The 20,836-nt window shown below is 39.1% G+C and overlaps 1 protein-coding gene across 3 annotated transcripts in view; it reads left to right on the top strand.

The window, feature by feature from the left end:
- lrrc56 (leucine rich repeat containing 56) overlaps positions 1 to 20,836 on the top strand; it is a 130,899-nt gene that overhangs the window by 83,688 nt on the left and 26,375 nt on the right. For all 3 annotated transcript variants that reach the window (XM_039744395.1, XM_039744405.1, XM_039744416.1), the window contains 3 exons: positions 3,050 to 3,227; positions 11,845 to 12,042; positions 19,017 to 19,081. In XM_039744395.1, coding sequence (XP_039600329.1) covers positions 3,050 to 3,227; positions 11,845 to 12,042; positions 19,017 to 19,081 — 441 coding nt within the window. The remainder of the gene's footprint in view (positions 1 to 3,049; positions 3,228 to 11,844; positions 12,043 to 19,016; positions 19,082 to 20,836) is intronic.

Here is a 20,836-nt window from a genome sequence, read left to right as displayed (position 1 = left end):
ACAAAGGGAATAACTCTGTGAACAGCTGTCCGAATGAAATGTTAGATTTTGTTCTACCAGGTTCCAGTTGTAGCAGAAGATTTGGCATGATTGGGAGTGCTCCCCAGATACAGATGTATCCAACCAAGAAAAAAATCATATAGACAAGCAGGCACGGGACAGCACCTACATCCAGATAGAAATTGTAATCCACGGTGGTTGTATTCATAATCCAACAGTGTATGATGTCTAAAAACAAATACAGACAGATGACCGCAATCCCCTCGGCATCTTTTCGGCTCCTTTTTAGAGAAGCTGCTTAATTATCCTTCATCCCAGCAACCCCTGCACCCTCTGGATAATCCCAATGGTCTAATACAGCCAGCAGTGCTAAGAGTTGTAGGTACTTTTAAGTAGCCTGCTACAAGTTTAATTGAAGACTTTTCTTTGTGAGTATTATTTCTTTTACATATTTGTGTAGGATTATTAGGCATATTTTCAAACTGTGTAGCCCTTGGTTATAGTTACTTGCATATTTATGTTTCTGATGAGTATTCTAATTTACACTCTAAATAAGATGACAAGATTCTCTCTGAAAGAATACTGGGGAAACCGGGGGTTTATTGGGTACTGGGGGTATTGTGGTTTTACGATGCTGCATAGAAACAGTTCACACTGCTCACACACAAAACAACTCTAAAAAATACATCAAAGTAAATTCTGCCTTCAAAGGCATTTGTATGAAAAGATACTTTAGTACTTGTGTACTTTAAACAACACTTTAAGTCAGTGTTTCCCAAACTTGGTCCTGGGGACCACCTGTGGCTGCAGGTTTTTGTTCCAACCAGCTTCTGCTTTCAATTGAACTCCTGGGCTAATTAAGTGATGTGTTATTTCCCAAGTTCTGTGTTTAGGGAACAATATAGAAATTAGAAAACCAAGTTTGCTAAAAAAAAAAAAAAAAAATTAAAATTAAAACGTACCAAGCAGTTATATAGGAATGATGTATTTTTTTTCTTTTTAACAGTATTTTCATCTTGATTTTCATTCTACTTTTCCAGGTGTTCTAATTGTTTAATTAATCCTTAATTTACTAATTAGTGGGTCTGACTCTAAAGTAGTTGCAGCCCTTTGATTATTCAGTGTTGTTTGACTGGGTGTCTGATCTGCTCGTTTTAAATTGTCATTAATAAGATACAATAAAGGGGGAAAAACTGCACAGAGAAAGGGCAAAATATAATGAAATCAACAAAAGAGAGTTAAGCATTTAAATCTAGAGCAAAAGCAGAAATATTTATAAATGTCTTAGAAATGTAAAAATCACGCTGCTATGCTTTTCTGAATGTAGAATAAAAGAAAAATAGTACCAGCTAGTTAAATAAGATCAATGCTATCAGGTGTTGTCACTGATTAAGAATCTGGTTGGAAAAAAATCCTGCAGCCACAATGGGCCCCCAGGACCGAGTTTGGGAAACACTGCCTTAAGCACTTGCAGGGGGTGTATGGCCATGTCACAGTTGCTGTCTACAAACTAACAGTTGCTGCTTGCACATAAGATAACACAATTGAATTAAAAAGGCCCCCAACCACTCAGATCATATTTTATTTATGCTGCTGAAAGAAATGTCAGCAGCCTTGTATACTGTAAATGTTTTTTCTGCTGCAAGATCTGGCCTCTCTTTATCTTTATTGTTGTGTTTCAGCCCAGGTCCGTCCCCCCCAAAACACACTGAGGTTCAAATCGTGCCCATTTTGTTCATATTTTATGTTACCAGTGTGAATTATTTAGTTTTCAAGTGTCAATGTGTCTTCAGTGATGTTTCTTGTGGATCTGCCCGATAAGGCAAAGGATTGCACTCAGCCCAATAAAGGCTAGAGAAAACACACAGTCATTGGGGTTCATTGTGAATGTGCTAGGTGGGTGGTTGGTTCTTTTGTGCTTTTGCTAATTTGGATTTATTATGTTTTTCTGGCTTTTTGTGGTCTTTCAATCTGTTTTTGACTTTGCCTTCTGCATTGTGTAGTGGGACTTTGCTATTGTATTGTTTTGTTCAGGCAACTAATTTTGCTTTTTGTGCTCTTTGGAACTTTGATATTTATAGAGCATTTTTGTAAAATAAATCTTTTTATTTATAAAAAATATTCTTTGCTATTTTTCCTGACTAGCTTGTGTTTGATGGTTTTCCCTCCTCTAGTGGATATTAATGGGATTAGTTCAGGACTTTGTGCATAGGGCCACTGTAGTTTATAACCTTTTTGTTTTTTGGTATTGATATGCCGAGTAATATCTCTACATCCTCTATGGGAAATGAAACATCTACTGCTATATACTTGGTATATCAGTTTGTTGTTCTCTGAAGCAAATCTGTCTTTTTCAGACATATAAAGAGAGTTCCCAGTTTATGAGCTTTGTTTCTTAAATACAAAATATTTGATTGGGATTCTAAATTGGCCCTACTGTGTGCTTGGTGTGTGGGTGTGTTTGTGTGTGTGTCCTGCGGTGGGTTGGCACCCTGCCCAGGATTGGTTCCTGCCTTGTGCCCTGTGTTGGCTGGGATTGGCTCCAGCAGACCCCCGTGACCCTGTATTCGGATTCAGCGGGTTAGAAAATGGATGGATGGATGGATGGGTCTTATATCACCTGTATTGAATAGAATTGATAAGAGTGAAGATTTTTAATGGTTTAAAAAATGTCTGCTCCAAAGCACCCTTTCTAAAACTACTTGCATACTTCTCTGGTGATGAACTGAGAAATGAGTCATGTTTAAAATATGACACAAATGAGAATTTTTTTAAAAATATTGGGACACCAAAACTGAATAAGAAATATGTGACAGTCCTGAGAGATATGGGATGTCCAAAAACACTAACTAGTGATTTTTGGTAAATTATTTGAAGGATATGAGGAAATAAATGCAAGTTAATGAGGATTCCAAGTTATTAAGTAAAATAATCCCTGGAACCTAGAGTGGGAAATCAGATTTTTGAGTTATAATCTGAATAGTTTAGTATACCGGGGTGAAACACATGGAAACAGAATGTGGTGTTTGATCTTTACTTTCTTTTTCAGGACTTAGGATACAATTACCGGGCCACAGTGAAAGATCTGATTCCGCAGCTCAGTGTTTTGGATGACCTTCCTGCGAATGATATCACTCCATCAGCTTGCAGACAAGCAAATGAAGACTGGAAGACCATAAAAGACTTAATCAAAGATAGCAATCTTTTGGAGGATGATGTCACACCTGGTAAAAACATCTTGCTTATGTTTTGTATTTGAAATGTAGTTTGTGGTTTAATGGCATTTACATTTTACTGAGTAAATTCTTACAACGGGGAAAGGTATGTTTGGCAAAGAGACAAAAAGCAATAGCATTATACACAATGAAGGACCACTATTGACAGTTCTTTAAAAACAGTTCCATACAGCTCAAAAACACAAGAAGCCCACAGAGTCAGGTTAAACTCTCTTCATCTGTCTCTTTCTCTGTCTCCTATCAGTCTGTTATTCTTTGAAGGGTATAGAGGGATCCCCTCTCAAGAACTTCTATCAAGGAGTGTTGGGTTTAATTATTCCCCCCCTTCCCTTTTCTAAACCTGCTTATTCAGGAACAGGGTGGCAGGGACCTGTCCTGGCAGCATTAGGTGTAAGGAATTAAACAATGCTTGGAGTAACAGTCCATCAGAGGTGTTGCTCATGTCTTTGTCACATTTAGAGTCACCTAATTTATATCTATAGCATTTGGTGGGACTCAGGATACCTGTGACTTCGACAGAGATAGTGAATGGGCCAGAATTTTCTCAAATGTCTTTGAAGCTGTAAGGGTACTGTGTCACTCCAGAATGTACTTACTAAATCATTTTCAGCTGGGAACAGTAGATAACAATTTTAAATAAAGTAAATGCTTTATCAAAAATAACCCACATTCCAATTAAACTGCCAAATCAGACAACTATATGAGGAATTACCATTCCATCACAGGTCAGACACTGAATGCATAGTCAGTCTGATGTCATTTTTGAGCACTGTGAGGTGAGTCACACACATGTGAAGAGTATGTCAGTACCAAACAGAAACCACTCCTAAAATGCAGATGATACCAAAATTGGGCGAATGGCACATACTGAAGAGTCGGCAAAAACAATTCAAGAAGACTCGGACAAGCTTCAGAACTGAGTGAACACTTGGAAAACAAAGTTTAATGTTGGAAAGGGCAAAGTGGTATACGTGGGCAAAAGGAAAGTGAATCACAAATACAATATGGGAGACACAGTCCTATGGGAAGCAATCTCTGAAAAGGATTTGGGGGTTTATATTGACTTACAGACTAATTTATGACTTTTACGTTATGTTGTCTTCCAGACCAAATTTTAAAATCACTTCTGGTGTGAGATACAACCCTTTATGGCTAAAAGTAAAACTCTAGAGCAGTGGTTCTCAAAGTATTTTGGACCAAGGTCATCTCTGTCAAAGTCCAAGGGTATGGACGACGGACACCTATGGCCAATAGCCACTAATTACCGTGCATTCAGCGTTATAATCATCACATTGTTTTTTTTTCTACAGGTACTCATGACTCCTTAGTCTAGATCCTGAGTTGATTTGCCATGTGGTGGGTGTGCCAATGCGCTGTATCAGCTTGTGCTCCTAACCTCTCTCTCTACTCATGAAAAATATTAATGACCCAAGGTACAAAGAAAAGTTGGAACACAGACATAAATAGTGAGGTAGCAGGCCTGAATAGGGCTGTTTATTGGAAAGCACCTCCTTAATTTAAGTGTGTATCATACTTAGGCTTGTATGTCTTTGGAAAGATAAAAACCCAGCAGAAACAGAACTTTGTCAGGCATTCACTGCTCCCTGGTTTCTTTCTGTGCTGCAAGGTTATTCAGAAACTGCTACTCTATGAGCTACCTTGCTGGCTCATGTTTGTTAGTGTTTTGTGGTCGGTGTAAAAGTGTTCACAAAAGGCAGTTTAACCTCTAAGGTTCTTTTATATTAGTAGACAAGTTAATACTGGAAATGCCTAAATTATTAGCCTTGATTTATGTGTACACCCCACCATGGGTGTCCACAGAAAATATTGCTGGAGGGGGCAAAATTATCTGTGAGCCACAAAATTAAACAATGTTTATTGAAATTAGCAGGTTAAGTCTAAAGTTATGAGGTTGGCTAGAGAAGTCTATTATTTGCTTGTGTACGCGGTATTCACTATAGCTTTGTATTATCTGCGTATGTGACATGCATAATTTTTGAGTAATATGCGTATGTCTTTAGTGAAGAGAGTAAAGTGGGAGTCTTTCCCACCTTGATTATATTAGAGATAAATCACTGTTGCTTGAACAGCAGATATAGTAAGTACTTTTTTTTTTTTAATTATTCATAACTTTAATATTCTTGAGCGCTAGAAGGAAGTATTAATTAGGTAAACACATCACACATGCCCAAATAAACCTGCATCTAACCTTGGTGTCCTCTGCCAAGTTTTCACACTTCTCAGTGTGCTAAGTGACTTTTCCACTCTGCAGGTTGTTACATGTAATGTTATAGGGATGCAAAAGACATGTCAAATACAAGGAAAAAATCAGTGTACTTTAAGGAAGCCCAAGTTCTGATATTCAGACTTCAAAAACAACGGTTGTGCTTTCATTTTGTCTTCATTAACTTTGCAAAAGTTCAGTGCCGTTAGAAGGCTGGGGGTCAGAGCAAGGTGTGCACTGCATTGTGACGTGAGCTACTGACCAAATCTGTGCTCATACTGCTGCTGAGCCCTTGGAAGTGAGTTATTGACTGGGTTAATAAAACACCTGTATGCACAGCGGTGATATTTTCATAACGAAAACAAGAACTAGAATTAAAAATATTGTTTTTCGTTTTACAAGAATGAGAACTGAAATTAAGGCAAACAGAGAAACTAAAACTAAATAAAAATAAAAATTTGTGATATGTGAACAAACTAAAGCTAGAACGAAAATTGAGTAAAAACGAAAAAAACAGCAATAGCATTTTCGTTCAATCCGGTTCAGTCACCCTGAGCGCTCAGTTACGTGGCCCTGTTCACTATGCAATGATCTTGTACCTTGGGCTTACTGTAGTCACGTGGTGCAACTTCCGTAAAGGACCGTTGTTTGTTTGTTGAGCACATTGGGTTCGTCGGGTTGAAGCTGTAGGCACGTGTGGTTGCCGATGGCGAGTTTTGCACAGATGTTTGTGGTAGAAAGCAAGAAAGTAACGTGTGGAAATACTTTAAATACAGCACAGATGATAATAAAAGCAAATGTTGCGTGCAAGAAGAAGAAAAGAGTCTTGGAGTTTCAGTGCAGGACCAACTGGATCAGTAGTTAGTGGAAGTCTAGCTCTTCTCTGGCACCATGACTGCACTTAAAATAACTTAAAATAAATCTGTCCACTGGTCTGTGCTATAAATTTGTTTTCTATATGATTCCAATAATTTTGATCATTTTTACCGTCAAAATCGATGAATTTGCGCATTTCCTGATCAAATGCAAGGGAGAAACGTGAGGTGCGTTGCTGTAGAGACGAGCAGAGCCTCAACTCGGACTGCGCTATTCCTCACACAACAACAACAACATTTATTTATACAAATAATGTAGCTCAAAGTGCTTTACATGATGAAGGAAAGAGAAAAAAAGACAAAGTAAGAATTAAAATAAGACAACATTAATTCACATAGAATAAGAGTAAGGTCCGATGGTCAGGGAGGACAGAAAAAACAAAATAAAACTCCAGACAGCTGGAGAGAAAAAATAAAATCTGCAGGGGGTCTGAGGCCACGAGACCGCCCAGCCCCCTCTGGGCACACGCTGGCTTGATGCATGTATTTGGCGTGTGCCTGTTGCTGCCTCTCAGTATGTCGCCAATATAATGTTTGCAGACACGTTTATTGTACACCCTGACTGTCCACAGTCTGGCTAATATCTTTAATGAATGTGTGTGACATATTTGGTCTAGCTGATCACACATGAAACCGCAGTGAAAAGGCACAAGTTGAGGCAGACAGTATCGTGGTGCACTGAAGGGGGGCACATGTGAGCCCAACAGGTGTTTGTTGCTGCAGTTCTTCTATGCAGACGCACCAATAAGTTACCGAGATCAGAAAGTCAAGTGCACTGCTTTGGTCCGTTTATTTTTATTTTTCCTTTAACTTCAAAATGGAAGATTAAGACTTTTAAAACTAAAGAAAAACAAGGAGGACTTTTACAAGAAAGTGACTGGGATTTTCGTGGAGAAGGATAGGCGCACGGACTTCGTTTACAAACAAAGGTAAAACCATAAACGCTTTTCAATTTTATAAAAAAAAATATGGGATCAGACTAAGAAAAGAAATCCAATATTTAAAGTTCAAATTTTGACCTTAAATAAAATATTCGTTTGCTTTTCTTGTTTTCGTTTTGTTGAACAGTCTGTATTAAAATTGATTAAAGCATAAGAATTTAAATATTTTAAAAACAACTAAATATTTCAATTAACGTCAAAATCGAAATCCATTTTTTTGTACACCACTCTATACTTTCATTTGTATTGAATGAGTACAAATTGTGAAATTCCAATGGCAAATTTAGAACACATGGAGGGTTGCAGAGCAAATGCTCTCTCTCCGCTCTCTCTCGCTGCTATAAATGTAACGCTCTTTCTTAGCCAAATATGTATCTTACCTATGTGTGTATGTGTAAAGAATGCTGATGAGTTATTAAACATAACCAGTAGTCATTCTGCATGCTGCCAATCGAATAGTGAATAAGATATAGGTTCATATATTTATAAATCTGATTCTGAAGGAGTCAGTGCCTCACGAACCTCACCGCATGTCACTGCTTTAATACTGACAACAGAAATCATTTAACATACAGTCTGCTGGTGCCCCTCATAGTGCCAAGGACCTTGTCTTTGCACCTGCAGTACAGGCGTTCGTCAAGCAAATATTTTCACTGTGTGGCTATATGTGCAATTGATGTCATTGCAAGACGAACAAATCACTCGAAATGTGCACTTTTTTTAAAGATTAACAGTAACGTGCTTGCACAGACTGGTTTCTTGGTTTGAAACATTTGATCTTGCTGACTGTACTCATTAGGCCACTTGATCTGTTTGATCATTGATAGTCAAGCTGTATTTAACGGCATTATGAACTGTGAGTGTATTTTGTTGACTGAAACATAACTTGCATTGAAATATGTGAAGGCCAGCAATTGTGGTCTTGCAACAGAAAAAAAAAATTAAATTGTACTATTATATAAAAAAAAATTGTTGACTCCACTGAAAACTAGAACGTGATAAAAATAAAAATGAATTTCCATCCATCCATTATCCAACCCACTATATCCTAACTACAGCGTCATGGGGGTCTGCTGGAGCCAATCCCAGCCAATACAGGGCGCAAGGCAGGAAACAAATCCCGGGCAGGGCGCCAGCCCACCGCAGGGTGCGCACACACCCACACACCAAGCACACACTAGGGACAATTTAGAATCGCCAGTGCACCTAACCTGCATGTCTTTGGACTGTGGGAGGAAACCCACGCAGACATGGGGAGAACATACAAACTCCACACAGGGAGGACCCAGGAAGCGACCTGCAGGGCAGCAGCACTACCCACTGCACCACCGTGCTGCCCTAAAAAAATTCATTTTATAAAATAAAATAAAAGCTAAAACTACAATTAATATCAGAACTGAAATATCACTGACACAGTCTAACTGGGTGGCTTCTGCATTATGCAAAGCATCTAAAACACTAATGGTTTTTATGTTGCAGTACAAAAGTTAACATAACAATTTTATTTGCTTTTTGTATGCACTGGAATGAGAATGCATTGCAATATAAATAAAATGAATGGGTATAATGCTTAGTAAATAAAATAAGGAAATTTGAAAAGAATTGTGTATAGGTGGCGACAGGAGAGGATTTTGGATGCATAATTACTCTTCTTGTCCACTTTCGTTGCAGACATTTTTAATTTAATAATAAGGCAAAAAATAATAACAAAAAGCCTAAAGCACAGCACTAATAAACAGCAACAGCATGACCAGACATTGTTTCTTCTTCTTTTCTGAGCGGGTGAGCAATATAAACTGTTTGCATGCTTTATTGCATTTTTTTGGATGAAGATTCAGAAAATGATTGGTTTTGATATGGAGAGTGAATTTTGGATGCAAAAATAACACAGCAATTTTTGGACAGAGTGATTAGAAATATCCATCTATCCATTTTCCAACCCGTTGAATCCGAACACAGGGTCATGGGGGTCTGCCAGGGCCAATCCCAGCCAACACAGGGCGCAAGGCAGGAACCAATCCTGGGCAGGGTGCCAAACCACCGCAGGTGATTAGAAATACTGCAGCATTATTACAGTTAAGTAGTCTGCAATTCAAGTAAAAGTTGAAAGCACATAATTAATAGTTTTGTCGTGGTAGTTCCATTTCAACTCTTCTAATGCGAAGACAGCAGTGCTGAAAAAAAAAAATCACATAACTTTCTGGTGGGAAGGTGTGCATGCCCCCATGCACACCCCCTACAGAAAACCATGCAGCCTACTTAGCTAAGTTACATTCACTCATCACTTGTGTTTCAAACACCAATACCTTAGCAAGGTGCAGAGAGACACCTATATCCTTCAGCTCTCTTATCGTTACCCCTGAAAGGGCTGTACAAATCAAACAAAGCAATATTGCTAAGACTTGCAATCTCGCTTACATACCTGAGCAGGGACCAGAACGACACCTGTATTCTTAATTGTTATCCCCGAAAGGGCTGCACAAATCTGAACAAACATGCAAGAGCCAACTCCAACAAGGTCAGATTTCTACCTCTGAAAAAGTTAAACAAACAACGAATCACTTGAACAAGCACACTGTGGTAGATGATATAAAAAACAAGGCAAGTTTCAGTGAGAGAATAGCCCAGCTTTAATAATTACTAATTTATATTTGTAGTGTCACAGTAATACACAGGAAACATCAAATGTTTGGGGCAGCCACCCATATAATATCCCTGGCTGCAAAATGGGTAATTTTGATGAGTTGTGAATGGTACAACATCCAAAACAGAACTGATTTGACAGTGAGAACATGGCAGCTTTAAAGGCCAGTACAGAAAGTGAGGTGTCCTCAAGACCGGAACCGGAACTGATGTCATCAGGGTCCGAAAGTGGCATCCTCAATGGCGCTGAACCCCGGAGGTGATGTCTTCAGGGTCCCGGAAGTGATGTCATCAATGGACAACCCGAATGATTCAAATCAAGTCCAAAACAGTAGGCTTTGCTTCAGCCAAACCAGGAGAGATATTTGTGTAATTTAGAAGTGTTTGCTCTTCTTGATCCAACTAAGGCATAAATATGTGCCATAATGAAGCAGGCATGGTTTATTTGCACTCTTATTTCATAGCATCCTAAGTCCACATGTAATTTTAAGTGTGTCTACAGAACTTGCCTGTTTTATAGTACACAGTCAAAACTGCATCATTCCTCCATTTTGAAAGCAGGCATGCCTCATGTCTGTCTCTCTCCCGAGGCTAGTATACATCTGTGTCATACCAGTAGGTGCTTTATTTTATATAGTGGCTTTCGTTTCCCTTGATGGTCTTAACTTCAGGTTGACGGAAGTGTATTTTAAGCTAATTATGAGGTACACGTTGGGATTTCTTCCAATGTCTCCAAAGCCTTGAAGATGGTGTAAAGATACAGAGAATTTCAAAATGAATACATCAGAAACAGCATGAATCAGCATCCACATACGATTAAGAGATTGCTGTTGACACAGGTTGTCTCTTGAGGTGGGCAATAAGGTGAATTATTGAAAGAACTCCATGTAGTGAAGGGGTTAGATTGGATCAGAGAGAGAGTGAGAGTTGGAAGAAATGTCAAAAGAGAGAAAGTGGTCTCCACAACCATGGAAAACTGGTGCATGAAGGAGTACTGTAGAACTAAAAGATGTTATCATCTGCAAGAAAGTCAGACAGAGCTCTCTGTCTGGTGGGTGTCTTAGAGCCGTGTCATGTAGCTTTATAGGCACGAAGGTTCTCCTCAGAAAGATGACTAGGTCAGCTTACGGACTACCAATGATCTGTGCACCACACTTTGAGAGCTACTGCTGTAGAGGCCTGACTTCTTATGTCCTCATACCATCAAGTTACATAAAGCTTTAGAATGTCCCAGTCTATAAGGTAGCTTCTGGGGTCCTTAACCTATTAAAATGGACCCACCTGTCCCATTCATGAACTGTACATTTTCCCTAGAGTCCAGGAGGAGTTATATCAGCTTCCTGATAGCTCTTCACCATGTAACTTTATCTCTTTGCCACCTTCAGAGCTAATGCTAATTCTTTGGGTAGTGACAAACATGTTGGACACGCAAGTAAGAATTTCAATGTACTTCATACTGTATTTTTGACAATATTCCTGTTACTATTGCTACTCATAGAGGCAGATATACCGATTAATTGCAGCCACTGTCAGCTCACACTTGTAAGAAGTGGTTGGGGAAGGGGGCCTTGTTGAGACTGTCCTTTCCCTTATCCATGCCACCTTTGTACCTGGCAAGTACCTGCTGAGTACATAACCCACACAATATATCTCTAAATAAAATCATATAGTATTCTCATAAACTAACATCTCTCTGGATAATTTTACCAAAATGCAAAATCTTTTAATGCTTGCATGCATTATGTGAAATAATGATTAAAGTCAATATTGTGCATTCTGAAACCCAGTTCAATATTATATGTGTAACAGAATTTTTAAATCAAAAGCTGTTTATAGATTCTTCAAAAACCAATGTGCTGAAGTAATTTCGGTGGTGATGATGTTTTGGTGTGGACCACTCTTATTCTTTTTGGTAAATGTTCCAGGCGATAGACCTCCATCTAGACAGCGTCCAGCCACTGCGAAGCCCAGCACTGGTCAGAGGCCACGGATTTCACAAAGACCAGCAAGCGCTGGAGGATTTGGGACCAGTCGAGGATATAATAGCCCTGGGAATCTCTGTCCTGGATCATCTGGATCAGATGAAAGTGTTTTAGAAGAAGATGCCAGTGGCCTTACGCATGGTAAAACCCTTTTGTCATATGTCTGCATGAAATAGCACTTATTAACTCTAAAACCCTCTTCAACCTGTTTGATATTTGAAACATTTTCAGTTCCTTTTTATCTTCCATAACTAAAAATTGTGCACATTCAGATCTGCTAGAAAAGGAGTACTAACAGGAAAGAACAGTGCCCCAAGGCAGTCTAAAAATATGGGATCAGTTATGAAGAAATGATTAAATTGGATATATTGGCATCAACAAGCTAGATGAAGATAACAATGAAAGAGCAGGGACAAATTAAGACAAAACAGTGAACACTGTAGCCCCTTTGATCTGTATACTGTACGGTGAATTCTGAATGTATTCAGACCCCTTCACTTTCTGCACACTTTATTGTATTTAATTTTAATTTTTGCCCATCAGTCTACATTCAGCAACCCATACTGACAAAATGAAAACATATTTTCAGAAAGTTTTGTAAATTTATTAGAAATCAAAACCTGAAATTGCTTGTTTTTAAAAAGTCTTCAGTTCCTTTGTAGAAGCCGCTTTGACAGCAGTTCCACAGCTTTGAGTTTTCTTTGTAAGTTTCTACAAGCTTTGCACACCTGCATTTGGGTAGTTTACCTGATTCTTTCAGGCAGATCTTCTCAAGCTCCATTAGTTACACATTAGGTGGTGTGCTGGGGTGGCAGCATAAAGACGAAAGACGCCTCATGCCTGGACAAACTTGTTAAGAAGGCAGGCTCTATTGTAGGATTAAAGTTGGACAGTTTAACATCTGTGGCAGAGCGACGGGCACTAAGCAAACTCCTGTCAATCATGAATAATCCATTGCATCCACTTTACAGGATCATCTCCAGGCAGAGGAGTAGCTTCAGTGACAGACTGCTGTCACCGTCCTGCTCCCCTGACAGACTGAGGAGATCGTTCCTCCCCCACACTATGTGACTCTTCAATTCCACCTGGGGGAGTAAACATTACTAACATTACTCAAAGTTATTGTCTGCTTTTTTATTTTTATTCATTTTTTTTTTTTCATTTTTATTACTATTTAATTTAATATTGTATCTTTGTGTCAGTATACTGCTGTTGGATTATGTGAATTTCCCCTTGGGATTAATAAAGTTTCTATCTATCTATCTATCTATCTATCTATCTATCTATCTATCTATCTATCTATCTATCTATCTATCTATCTATCTATCTATCTATCTATCTATCTATCTATCTATCTATCTATCTATCTAGTTTGTGATGGGAAGTGTCTGTAAACTGCCATCTTCAGGTCTCTCCACAAATTTCCTTAGAGGTTTTAAGTGTGGGATTCGGCTGGGCCACCCAAGGACAGTCAGAGACTTGTCCCAAAGTCACTCCAGTGTTGTCTTGGCTGTATGCCTCATTTTGTTGTTGTGCTGACAAATGAACCTTCACCCCAGACTGAGGTCACGTGCACTCTGGAGCAGGTTTTCATCAAAGACCTATTATTAGTTTCTGATCAGATTCTGATAAGTCTTCCTGTCCATGCTGCTGAGAAGCACCCCCATTGCATGATGTTGCCACCACCATGCTTCACCATAGGAATGCTATTAGGGGTTTAATGAACAGTGCTTGGTTTTCGACAGACATACTGCTTGGAATTCTTCCCGAAGCGTTCAGTTACAGTGTCATCAAGCTAGGGAATCTTTTCTCATGCTGTCAGAGTCCTTTAAATGCTGTTTGGCAAGCTCCATGTGGGATGTCAAATGCATCTGCTTGATTTAGTGATGAATTGATGGCTGTCCTTGTGACAAGTTCTCAGATCTATTCACAAGATTTCTGCAGTATGGCTAGAGTGACCATTTGGTTTTTGGTCACCTCCATGATCAATGCCCTTCTTGTTTACTCAGTTTGGTCAAATGGGCAACTCTTGGATGAGTCTTGCTGGTTCAAGACCTTTTCCATTTCACAATTATTGATGCAAGCTGTGCTCCTGGGAACACTCAAACCATAAGAATTGGTTTTATCACTTTGCCCTGATCCATGTCTCAGCACAATTTGATTGCAGGAGACTACAGACAGTCAATTGGACATTATAGCTTGTTTTTTGTCTTGACAGGCAGTGTGAATTGTGGGACTATACACATTAGGGCCATAAGTATTTGGACAGTAATGCAATTTTCATAATTTTGGCTCCATGCACCACCATAGTGGTACTAAAATGAAGCAATCAAGATGTGATTGAAGTGTAGAGTTACAGTTTTAATTCAAACATTATATGAGCCATTTAGAAAAGATAGCAATTTTTATACATTGTCCCCCATTTTCAGGGGCTCAAATATATTTGGACAGACTAACATAATCATGAATATAGCGATCATTTTCAATACTTGGTTTAAAGACCTTTCAAGTCAATGACTGCCTGAAGTCTGAACCCATGGCCATCTCCAAGTTCTGGGTTTCCACCATGCTGTTGCTTTGCTAGGCCTTTACTGCCGCTGTCTTCAGGTGCTGTTTGTTCGTTGGACTTTCTGTCTTCAGTTTCATCTTCAGCAAGTGAAATGCATGTGCAGTTGGGTTAAGGTCAGTTGACTTAGCCATTGAATAATATTCCATGTATTTGCATTAAAAAGCACTTGGTTTGCTTTCACAGTATGTTTTGGCTCATTGTCCAAATGTACTGTTAAGTGTCATCCTATCAGTTTTGCAGCATTTGTCTGAATCTGAGCAGACAATATAGCCCTGTATATTTCATAAATCATCCTGCTGCTTCTGTCAGCAGTTATATATCATCAATGAACACTAGTGACCCACTTCCATTTGCAGTCACGCATGCCCATTTTATAATATTGCCTACACCATATTTCACAGATCATGAGCTGTTCTTTCTCTTCTCCATACTCTTTTCTCTCCATCATTCTGGTACATATTGATCTTAGTTTCATTTGTCTAAAGAAAACAGCTCCAGAACTGGACTGTTTTTTAAATATATTTTCTGGTAAAGTCTAATCTGTCCTTCCTGTGCTTGAGGTTTACCAGTGTTTTGCACTTTGTGGTAAACACTCTGTCTTTACTTTCATGAGGTCTTCTCTTAATTGTAGACTTTGGCAGTGATAGGCCTACCTCACAGAGAGTGTTCTGTGTTTGGCTAAATGTTGTGAAAGGGGGTTATACTTCGCCAAGAAAAGAATTGTGCGATCATTTAGCACATTTGTCTTCCATGGTTGTCCAGGCCTTCTGGTGCCGCTGAGTTCACCAGTGTATTCCTTCTTAGAATGTAACAGATGGTTAATTTGACCAACCCTGGTGTTTCTACAATATCTCTCATAGATTTGTTTTGTTTTCTCTGTCTAATGATGGTCTGTTTTTAATAGTTAATGAAATAATGAGGGACCTGCTCACACCTGGCTATGCAACAGCTTGTCAGTCTTGTCCAAATAATTTTGAGCCCCTGTAAATGAAGAACCATGTATAAAAATTGCAGTCATTCCTAAATGGCTCATACAATATTTTTGTTAAACCCTTTGAATTAATGCTGAAAGCCAACACTTCAATCATGTAATGATTTCTTCATTTAAAATTCATTGTAGAGGCATTCAGAGCAAAAATAATGAAAATTGTGTTGTTGTCCAAATATGTATGGACCTAACTGTATATAGTATATAAGTACATCTGTGCCTGCCCAAATGATGGCCTATCAATTCAATATGCCACTGGTGGACTCCAGTCATGTTTTAGACCCATCTCAGAAATAATTAAGGCAAACAAGATGCACTTAATCACAATTTGGATTGCCAGAGCAAATGGTCTGAGTAATAATATGAATGAGAGATTTCAGTTTTTGATTTTTAATAAATTTGCAAAACCTTTCTGACAACATGTTTTCACTTTGTCATTATGGGTTATTGAGTGTGTTGAAATGTACAACATAATTGTGCAGAAAGTGAAGGTGCCTAAAAACATTCTGAACCTACTATAGCCCTACAGTCTTGGCTTCACGTTTGAAAGGAGTTTAGTACTATAAATTGATAATTATGAATCAATCCAAGTTCAAACAGCAGTATTTAACACTAGAATTACCAAAGGCTACGAAAAAGCTTAAATCCCTTCGCACCTCTCCATCAGCGTCTTTTGTCTTGTAAATGTGCCGATCAAGACAAACAGTAAGCAGCCTACTATTCCATCCTTCCACCGGAACGGGCACAAAGATCTCCCAGTTCCAGCCTTGATTATCTGGGAGAAAAGTATTGGAGTTTTAGAATGGAAATAATAGATCGTTATTTGGAACACATGCATTTCATGTGTGTTCCATTTCCACAATAATCTGTGTAAACACATCGTTAAAAACAGAAACGTTTTTCATATGTTAGTAATAAATGACAAAATGTAAACATAAACTATATAATGTGTGAAACCTGAAGTCCAAAGATCAAATAAACACTTTCACTTTGTGCCCGTTTTGCGGCGGTGGGGGGATGGAATAGTAGGCTGCTTGCTGCTTGTTTTGATCAGCACATTTACAAGACAAAAGACACTGACGGAGAGGTGCAAAGGGATTTAAGGTGGGCCAGATTTACAAGTTTTTTTGTAGGCTTTGGTAATTCTAGTGTTAAAACAGAGATCTAGGTCATGATGTTGAGCTACAGTCAACAACAGAAACAAGGTATATCATCAGAGAGTGAAATTTGAAAACATATTGAAAGTACTAAAAAGGTTTGTCTTTAGAGAAGCAGACAGGTGGGCAAAATCCAGAGGAGATTAATTTTGTCATTCTATATCATAGGAGACAAATAGAAAAGTAGAACTTACTGGGCACAGTAACAGATAAGAGACTGAACTGCTTCTTAAGCACATCCACTACTATGCATCATGTTAATGCTTCATGATGAGGATAGTCAGACAACTGATTTGAAAGGCGAGGCTAAGGGTGGTGAAAACCTGGAGGGTGTGGTCAAAGCCAGGAAATGAATAGAGTCAGTGAATTGTTCCTGCCTTGCACCCTATGCCAGCTGGGATAGGCTCCAGCACCCATGTGACTCTGTTCAAGAATAAGCTGGCTAGAAAATGACTAACTGACTGTGTATGGTCAGGTGTTCTGAATGACATTTTTGAGCTCTTAAAGATATATAAAATAAAAATATTTTATGAATATTAAGTATTCTTATTGTTATGGAGCATAATATTTCCAAGGACTCTAATGAGAGTAGAAGAAAAATAACCAGGAGATGCCAAATGTCAGGAAAGCAAGTTCAGATCCGAGAGAACAAAGAGACCAGGCAAAGAAAACACAAGGGCAAAACAAAAATCAAAAGTCATTGACAAAAAGGAGCTCAGAAAACCAGAAACAGCACCTGACAATAGGGAATACTTTGAACAGATGCTAAGTAACACTAACAATGGTTTAGTTTTTAAGACATGAATCCAATAAGGGATAATGCATAAAGGAACCACTGCCATATTTATACGGTCATATCCTTTGATATCATCGATGTGGCAATTGTGGTGACGTGATACCTCCTTACATGTTACATAAACAAAAGAAAAAATGGGATGGGAAATCTAAATCATTAATAAAATCCGATAACAGAATCTACCTATTAAATAAACATTCAATACACCAAAATAGATGTACAGTATGTGTATCTATCTATCTATCTATCTATCTATCTATCTATCTATCTATCTATCTATCTATCTATCTATTATATAGTGCCTTTCATATCTATCTATCTATCTATCTATCTATCTATCTATCTATCTATCTATCTATCTATCTATCTATCTATCTATCTATCGGAACTGTTGCTAATTAAAATACTTAATTTTTTGGGAACATATGAACTGTCTATATGAAGAAGTTACTTGAATCATAGTTATTTGGGGTTTACAGCTGGACAACCTTATGTAGTTAGTTAAAATTAGTTAAAATTGCATTCAATTTTTTGAAATACCAGCTCTGAAATGAAAACCAGTCCTAGGTGGATGGCAGTCCATCATGGAGCGCACTCAGTCATATCGAGCCAGATTAGTGATACAAGTGAATGAATCACACACATCAGAGTGTCCAGAGAATCCTCAAAGATAGACATGCACAGTCCATAAAGGTAGTCACTAAGTATAAGAACATAAGAAATTTGACAAACAACAGGAGACTGTTCAGTCCATCAGACTTGTTTGTTTAACTTATGCCTAAGCTGTCCTAATAGCTCACCCTTCTTAAAGGTTGTCATGGATTCTGCTTCATCTCCATGTCTCGGTAGTTTGTTCCAGATTCCTACTACTCTTTGCATAAAGAAGTACTTTGTGGCTTCAATCCTAAATAGATTTTCCCTCAGTTTCCACTGGTTTCCTTGAGTACATTATTTACTGTTTAATTGAAAGAATTCTGCTGTAACTACTTTATCAATGTGTTTGAGAATTTTTGTAGTCTCCTGCGCTTGAGACTTTAAACAGGCTTAGTTTTCGGAGTGAGTCACATTATGACATGTCCTAAAGCCCTGGGATGCTCTTGGCTGCTCTCCTGTGCATATCTTCAAATACTGCTGTGTTTTTCTTGTAATGTTGTGACCAGAATTGCACATAGTGCTCCAGATGTAGTCTCTCTAGTGCATTATATAGTTTGAGCACTAGCTTCAAGGGACTGGAGTTAAAACTTGGGCTGTGGTAGAGTTTGTTGGCTCTGTTATGTGTTATTGTGAGTGTGCCATCATGTGGACTGGAGTCCAGTACGAGTTTATTCATATCTTGTATCTGATGCTACAAAGATGCTGCTTTCCTTCTGTACTGCAACATTAAGAATCTGAAAATGGATGGAAAATCAGTCTTTGAAATTTTAACACCAAAGACAACTTGGCTGCACACTTTAGCTGATACATAATATTACATAACATTCTCAAACCCATTTCAACCAATTCTGTGTGCATTATGTGTAAGGCAGGAAGCAGCTGTCGATGGGCTGCCAGTCCACCCTCTAACTGGTCTTGTTCTGTATACAAATGATATTGCTTCTTTTACAGGAGTTGGTCAGGTGATATGTGGAAATCCAATAAAAGCTCTTCGTGCAAGACGACAGAAATTAAATGTAAGTTAAATGTAGATTATGTGATGTCTAGAATATTATAAAGTTTTTTCTCATTATTCCTAAACAGTTTCAATCAGTTTATCATGTTATTTCAATTACATTAGGTATATAAGGGGTGTTTTCATGTCATTAAAAGATACTCAGTTACAGTTATTGTCTGGTCAGCCAATAACAATCTTTTACATAAAGCATTTGTAAGTCTGCATGTGTCATTGGCAATTGGACATAGCCAGCTGTTCAACTGTCCATTTATGTACTTTCAGTTCAGTTCCATTCAGTTTATTTTTGTATACTGATCTTCACTGAGTTCTCAGGTTTAAAATGCAAAATCTTTATAAATTAGTAATGATGTAATGAGTTGTCCCTATCTGGAAAGGGAAGGGCCGCCTAGATTGCAGCAACTAAAGGCAGATAACACTGCCCTCAGTGCCGGGTAGGGTTCTTGCTAGGGTCATCCTCAATAGGATCCGTGATCACTTGCTCAACTACCAGCGACCGTAACAGTCTGGTTTTACACCTAAGAAGTCTGCCATGGACCGACTGCATCCTGGCCCTGAGGGTTCTCATGGAGCACAAACGCAAATATCAGCAGAGTTTCTTTGCGGCCTTTGTCGATTTTTATAAAGCATTTGATTCAGTTGATCGACCTGCCCTGTGGGATATCCTGAGGGTTCACGGGATCCCCTCGAGGTTTCTGGATATCATGGCCAGCCTGTACACAGGTACTGTGAGTACTGTGCAGAGCGGATGCAGGACCTCTGTGTTTTCCCAGTTGATTCTGGGGTTTGTCAGGGGTGTGTTCTGCTCCTACTCTGTTCAATGCTTGTATGGACTGGGTGTTGGGCAAGGTCGTGGGGTCCAGCTGCTGTGGGGCATCTGTTGGTAAAGAAAGATTCACTGATCTTGACTTTGCTGACGATGCTGTGATCTTCGCGGAGTCAATGGATGATCTGATCGGGGATCTGGAGAGACAGAGTGAGGAGTCTGAGTGTCTGGGCTTGCGAGCGTCCTGGATAAAAACCAAGATTCAGGCCTTTAATGACCTTTTGGGTACAGCCATCAGCAGTGTGTCTGTTTGCGGAGAGAGTTTCAACCTTGTCGAGAGGTTTACTTACCTTGGCAGTGACATTCATGTCTCTGGTGACTCTTCCTATGGAGTCAGTAGACTGATTGGGAGAACATGGGGGGGTCATGAGGTCACTGGAAAGGGGTGTGTGGCACTCCCAATATCTACGTATGCAAAAGGACGAGGGTCCAAGTCTTTATAGAGTCCTGGTGCTTCCTGTCTTGCTATATGGTTGTGAGACATGGACACTATCCAGTGACCTGAGACGAAGACAAGACTCGGTACTGTGTCTCTCTGGAAAATCCTTGGGTACTGTTGGTTTGACTTTGTGTCGAATGAGTGGTTGTTCATGGAGTCCTGAATGAGGCACATTACCTGCATTGTGAGGGAGCATCACTTACGGCACTACGGCCATGTGGCGCGTTTCCCCGAGGGTGATCCAGCTCGTAAAATCCTCATTGTTGGGGACCTGAGTGGCTGGACCAGGCCAAGGGGTCACCCACGTAACACCTGGCTGTGGCAGATAGAGGGTCATTTCTGGGGGGTGGGACTGGACCTCCTGTCTGCATGGGGGGTTGCCAAATGGGATCCCGAGTTGTTTCGTCATGTAGTGGGTGCGGCAACGCACTGTTACCAGTGCATACTCCCCAGCTTGACTTGACTTGTAATGAGTACGCATAAAGACACAT

The sequence above is a fragment of the Polypterus senegalus genome, chromosome 1, assembly GCF_016835505.1.
Source record: "Polypterus senegalus isolate Bchr_013 chromosome 1, ASM1683550v1, whole genome shotgun sequence".
NCBI classification, from domain to species: domain Eukaryota; kingdom Metazoa; phylum Chordata; class Cladistia; order Polypteriformes; family Polypteridae; genus Polypterus; species Polypterus senegalus.
The sequence above is the reverse complement of the archived record's forward strand: the minus strand, read 5'-3'. Positions and strand labels throughout refer to the sequence as shown.